This window comes from Mastomys coucha, unplaced genomic scaffold (genome assembly GCF_008632895.1).
Source record: "Mastomys coucha isolate ucsf_1 unplaced genomic scaffold, UCSF_Mcou_1 pScaffold15, whole genome shotgun sequence".
In the NCBI taxonomy this organism is placed as follows: Eukaryota; Metazoa; Chordata; class Mammalia; order Rodentia; family Muridae; genus Mastomys; species Mastomys coucha.
The window spans coordinates 6,539,614-6,545,881 of record NW_022196897.1 but is presented as its reverse complement, the minus strand read 5'-3'; the positions used below and the strand labels follow the sequence as shown (position 1 = coordinate 6,545,881).

At 39.9% G+C, this 6,268-nt stretch overlaps 1 protein-coding gene across 3 annotated transcripts in view; it reads right to left on the bottom strand.

The window, feature by feature from the left end:
* Nucleotides 1-4,774: 4,774 nt before the first annotated feature.
* Spag6 (sperm associated antigen 6) overlaps nt 4,775-6,268 on the bottom strand; it is a 55,952-nt gene continuing 54,458 nt past the window's right edge. For 2 of the 3 annotated variants that reach the window (XM_031369111.1, XM_031369109.1), the window contains exon 10: nt 4,776-5,056. In XM_031369111.1, the coding sequence (XP_031224971.1) occupies nt 4,991-5,056 (66 nt within the window). In that variant the 3' untranslated portion in view covers nt 4,776-4,990. Of the gene's footprint in view, nt 5,057-6,268 lie in introns of all 3 variants that reach the window. The other variant, XM_031369108.1, reaches the window with a different exon arrangement.

The following is a 6,268-nucleotide window of genomic DNA, read 5'->3' as shown; positions in this document are numbered from 1 at the left end:
ATTTTCCAGCAGATGGCAGTCAAGTGTCTTATTTTAACAAAATAAGATTATTACAAGGTATGCCAATGGAAACGTCTTGAGGACTGGTCAGACTTTTCAAGTGAAAGATATGTAGACTGATGGTGGCTTCCTATGTTTCTTCAGCCTCGTTTTATCTTCAGAATTGTATGAAAGGGATGCTGTTGGTAATTTTCCCACAGCCTCATTCGGAGCACAGTAGTTCAGGGATTTTCATGTGGATCTTGGTCTCCTTAAGACTCTGGTCCCTTCTACACTACACTATTTCAGAAAATGAAAGCTTGAAGAGATTTGGCTGGCCATAGTGAGAAAGCTGACTCAGCCTAAGTCAGCCAGGCCCAGAGGCCCTGGTGCCTCTCAGCCCAGCCTGCTGCTGTTTCTACATACTGCATGCTTACTGCAATGCTGGCAACAGCGGGAGCTGAAGAGAACAGAGCAATAACACGGTGTAAATTACTCTATACAGGGCACAGAAATATGTAAAATGAAGAACTCAATATAGGTTGCAATCATTCACAAGCTGCTGAACATGTTTATATCCAGCATACTTTGAATGCATATTTACCATCAGAAAGATATACATTTTGTATTTTAGTATGAATTTTTTCCAATTATGTGTTAAATAAATTCTTTGCATGGACAAACTAACAGGCTTTGCTTATTGTATAGATATCCATGCTAGACCATTTTATGATGGTTATATGTTAATATTCTTGACCCACCATTCAGTTAAATTTACTATAGAAAATATGCCAATCATGAATAAAATAATTCAGAAATAAATATTTTTTGTGCTGATCCCTAAATTAATCACTAAGGATTAATCACTGAGGATTTCCCCTAAACCCATTTAGATAAAGAAAAATGAAAATTCTGCTCTATAAAACAAAGGAACTGCTGTGCCTCTGAGAATTTTATTTTAAAATTCATGAATAACATGGATATGTTTTCTCCAACCTTCTCTAAGTATGCAAGGCTTAGCGAGCATTTGAAGTTCCGCTAACTTCCGAATGGCAAGCCTCCTTGGGTTCAGAGATCCTCCTCCCTGGGTTCTGAGATGTGGAATGAGTTTGCTCCCTTACCTCCGCATTTCACACCATCAGTGACATTTACAAACAAAACCTTGCAGTCTTTAAAGCAGTACAACTGACCTGGTCTAACTTTATAGCCTCCAGGACTGATTAAAAACAAAATGATGTCTTCATATTTTACCAAAATCTAGTTTTAAAATTCAAAATGTTTTGAAGCAATTGGAAAATACAACAGTTATAGATAAGACTTGTAACTGGATCCTGTCGATCTCTGGGAAGATAACTACAAATTAAGTTTTCTGCACATCAAAGTTGGTGGCCAAGTAAGCCTTCACACGTGCTAGCATCTATCTTAAAGGGACAGTTACAGAAACCCCTCATCTTTTCAAGGTCAGTCTCTAACCCTGATGTCTTAGAGAGATGGCTTCATTTTGGGCTGAAGATGAGAGGGTTTATGTTAAAGGTTTAATTTCTAGCAGATCTTTGATTCGTTAGGGGAAAGGGTTTTTGTTGAGAGGAAGAGTTAGAAAAACTCTTCTATGATGTCTGTGAGGTGAGGCTGTGGCTTGTCTTCACTTGCTAACTTAAATAGGACTGCTTAGCCTTCATAGATGATTTGCTCCTCTGGGAAAGTGTCTATGTCAGAAAACTCCATGACAGCAGGAAATGTCGTTTTGTTCTATCACAAACCATTGGGCTTAAATCCCACTCACCTAAGAGTGAGGACTGGGAGACATAACTGTTGGTCACAGTGTAGAGCATTGTCCCACGAATCGTCTGGAGTGTGTGGAATGAAGACTGCCTGCTTCCTTAGAGGATGTTTCCTGAGCATCTTATGAGGACGCTGAAGGCATGTTCTCGCCCTTACTCCCTAGCTGACTAGGGACTAGAGCCTGGGCCTTCATATCCTTTTCAGGAAGGTACTACTCAATCTCTTCCCACAATAGGTGAGGGTGCTTCATCTGGAAAAAGAAGGTCTGGCCAATCCCATTCCTGAAGCCCCAGCAGCAGCTAACTCTCACACAAGAGGAATATCTATAAAAAGTTAAATAAACTGCAGAGAACCACGGGGAGGGGTTAGTCTGCACAGACAATTGGCATTGACCTGTTGTGGTAAATCTCCAACCCAAATATGCCTCAGCAATGAAAACACAACTCAATTACTATGAATGCAAGCTGTGCGCCTAGGTTGGGCAGATCTACCACTACACTGCCATCCTCCCCATCTAGGAGACCCCTTATAATTTGCGGTTTCTCCAGCCCATTTGCTTACACTCCGCTTCCCTTCCACCTCCTCCTCTGTCCACCCCCCTCTCTCCCACTCCTGATTTTAACAACCTTCAGCTCCTCCCTCCCTTTCACTGCCCAATCACGCGCTCTAGCCTTTATTTTACAAATTAAGGTGGGAAGAAGGTTTAGAGGAAATCACCTGAGTGCTGACTCATTATTTCCACAGCCCCTCACACGTAAAGGGAATTAGCATCGAATTACAAATGTCCCCAAAGCTATCCTAACATTGACCAAACTCAAACCTGCAGTGAAAATGCCCAAGAATATCATCAGTGGCAGATGTCGTTTCTGCTTTAACACAAAAAAGTTTTTTAAATACTACTTTAAAAAAAAGTTTTACATTGCTTATAGTGTCTGGTAAAAAACATTTTAAACAACCTGGGTGTGATGGCATATCCCTTAGAGCCAACCTAGGCAGAGGCAAGCAGACCTCTCAGAGTTGGAGGCTAGCCTGGTCAACACAGTGAGTTCCAGGACAGCCAGTGCAGTGCGACATGACAGACCCCACCTCAAACAAAACAAACAAAAAAGAAACAACTTAAAATGTCCTAATTCCATCTGATTAAATTAAGGACACCTGGCAGGACAGTATTATTTTACTCCTACTGTAGTATTAAGGAGAAAATGATGTGTAGAGTGAAAGGTGCCAACTTCAAAGGTGTAATGGAGTAACAGACATGAGAGGGAACTCGCCATCCACTGTCTAAAGATACTGTAACTGAGGGAACTTGACTTCTGCCATCTGAGAGCTGCAGCTGCTATGCTTGGTTTTGTTGGTTTGCTTTGTGTGTGTCATACAGGTTCTTAATCTGTCACAGAGAACCTGAAATTCTGCTGCCATCAGCTCCCCAGTGCTGAGACATCACAGAGTTAAAAATATTCTTAATTAAGAGTGATGAAAGCTACTTTTTATTTCCTCAGGTCCTTAAATGGCTTTGTAAAACAAACTAGGTAGGCAGGAAAGAGAAAGGGAAACTACAAAAGTAGGAATAAAAATTATACTTTTCTATGTAACTTGTCTAAGAAATTGCTGTAAAGAAACAAAATGGACTAAAAAAGTATTAATGAAGTCAGGGGTGTATATTGTACATTCATGACCATGAGTTCGATCCTCAGCACAACTACCAAGAAGGAAATCGCTTGGTATTATAGTGTGACGTAAGTTAGAAAGAGAGAGAGAGAGAGAGAGAGAGAGAGAGAGAGAGAGAGAGAGAGAGAGAGAGAGAGAGGAGATTGGTTGCTGATTGTGAAGAAGTCTTGAAAGAGGGGACAAAGCTGTTTGCCTGTAAAAAATAAATATGGCAGAGGTAAACCCAGGAAATGGATGCTTTCTCTTCGAGGAAACTAAACATAAATGGATTCCAAGAAGGAAACTTGAAACCAGGTTTTCAGGGACCACCGTAATGTAGGGACTTCCTGGGCTGCCCTATTCCTCTCTGTTCTTCAGGCCTCGAAGAAGTCCTTCTCAAGAAGTTCTTTAGGGGCTAGTACAAGATAGCTCAGTGGTTAAGAGCCCTGGCTGCTTGCTCTTCCAGAGGAACCTAGTTCAATCCTCAGCACCCACATGATGGCTCCTAGGGCATCTAAAGTCCTCTTCTAGCCTCTTGGGCACACAGACATACACAAAAATACTCATACACATAAATTAATTTAAAAAGAGATATATCCTGTTATGCCCAAAGATATAGACATAACAACCACGACGTGTGAATCTAAACAAAGGTTCCTAAGGTGAGAGGGGCATTGGCTAGGTAGGGAAAATTAGAAAAAAAAAAATTGGTTTTGCAACCCTGTCTTGATGTTCTATTGGACTCTACTTTGACTCCATTACAGCTTACTAAGTGAAATGTGTTACATCTGAGACTGATGCTATTATTCTTAAATTATGCCTTAAATCCATGAATATGTAAGTTCTGAAAGTTGGGAGAGTGATCCTGGGACAAGGGAATCCTAAGGACATATTTTCCATATTTTCCGAGTATGTACCCTTAAACAAGAATCGTGATAAGACCCCTCCATGGGAACAGAGAGCTAGATTGTCAGAGTGCACTGAAGGCAGGAAATACTTCATGCAGGGTGAGAAGAAAACAGTTCTGGATCCAGGGATAAAAGAGGGGGGCTTCATAGATTCTGGGGAAACAGGCAGGGGACCTGCAGGTCTCTTGCATTGATTCAGTGCTCTTAAGCAGCCACTCACAACCCCTTTCTCAGGGCCTGGCACCCCACCCTCCCACCCCCATCATCATTTTTTCTCTCCCCACTCCCTTTTCTGTATTTCTGTGTAACTGGCAAGGTTTCCTTACCTATCTGATCTGTGAGGACATAACTAAAGGTTTTCAAGCAGCATGTCTTATTTACAACCAGTCACAAGGATGTGTGTGTGTTGTGTTGTGTTTATGTGCTTTGTAGAAAAATAAATAGCTTAAAACCCTTTATTGCCTTTTAATTTTTCTTTATTCATGCAAATGATTATAACTAATCTTTTTTCATACATTACAGCTATTTCTAAAGGATTACATAAATATAAAAAACATTAAAGTTTTTCACATCGAAGAAAACTAGGATGTACTTGGCTCAGACATTTTAGAAAGGTCTTTCACAATTGTCCTCACTCTTCTGTGAATCTGAGTGTTGTAATAGACTCTGTTCAGTTAGTGAGTGGCTGATAGCTGTCGACCCTCTGCAGAAGTATGTCTGAGTATCCAGGAGAATAGTACCTGAAAACAAAAATTTGCTATCAAATACATAAGAAATGTTCATACAGCAGGAGCCAAAGAGCCTATGTAAAGAAATTATTGAAATAACTTATGGGTCTGGTGAGAAATAGCTTAGGGCTCAACCAGTAAGTTTGGTGAGTTCATCCCTGAAGCCCATGTATTAGAAGGAGAACCAAGCCAACAAGCTGGCCTTCACATGCATGCTGTGGTGCACATGCACACACGCACAAACAAATACAAAGTGTTTTAAACTAAATCGCTGTGTGAGTGAGAGTTCATATCTGTTCCAGTAGGTTAGAGCGTGAAGGAGGAGAACCCCAGCTTACAGAGTTGTACTAGACACTGAAACACTTGAAGACTGTAAGCATGGGAACAAAGGAGGTATTTTCCAAGCATCCCTTCAATCCAGTGGTAATATTTCAAAGACATCCTTGTTATTGTATCAAATGAGTGATGGTACTTAAGGATCATAGCTAAAAAATGTCTTTTGTGTATTAGAGTATACACTCTGCTATAATCAACTTCTGCATTCCAATTGCCTTAGAACTCATGTCTTAATGTATAGTTGGATCAGAACCAGTCATAATTCACATGGAAAACAATTGAACAAATGTCTTATAAAACATTCCTATTATATAAAATAGAAAATTAACCATCTCCATTGCTTCTTGGGCAGACATACTACCATACATTTAAATTTCCAGATTTCTACATTGAGCATCTTATAAAATACTTAATATAAAATGTTAAATATATGAATAGTGTATATGAATAGTGATATGGTGTGGAAAAAAATATACATTTATATAAAAGCAAGCCAAATAAAATCTAGTACATATTAATGCTGGGACTGGCCCTTTGTTAGGTATCTTTATGCCTTTCTCAAGTTAGGAGGGCAAAACAGAGCTGTATTTTTTTTAATAGTGTCTCTTGTTCACAATCAAAGTCAAACAGAAGACATAAACACACACACATACATACGCACACACTCAGAATGTTCTTCCTCCTGCACTCATGTGCACAGACACATACATATGCACATATCTAAATAAAACTAAAATTTTAGCTGGGTATGGTACCACTTGACTTTATTCCCAGCCCTCAGGAGGTAGAGACAGGGGGATGTCTATGAATTTAACACCAGCCTAGTCTAAATAGCAAGTTCCAGATCAGCTAAGTCCTCATAGCAAGACACTGGCCTTGTCTCAAAAA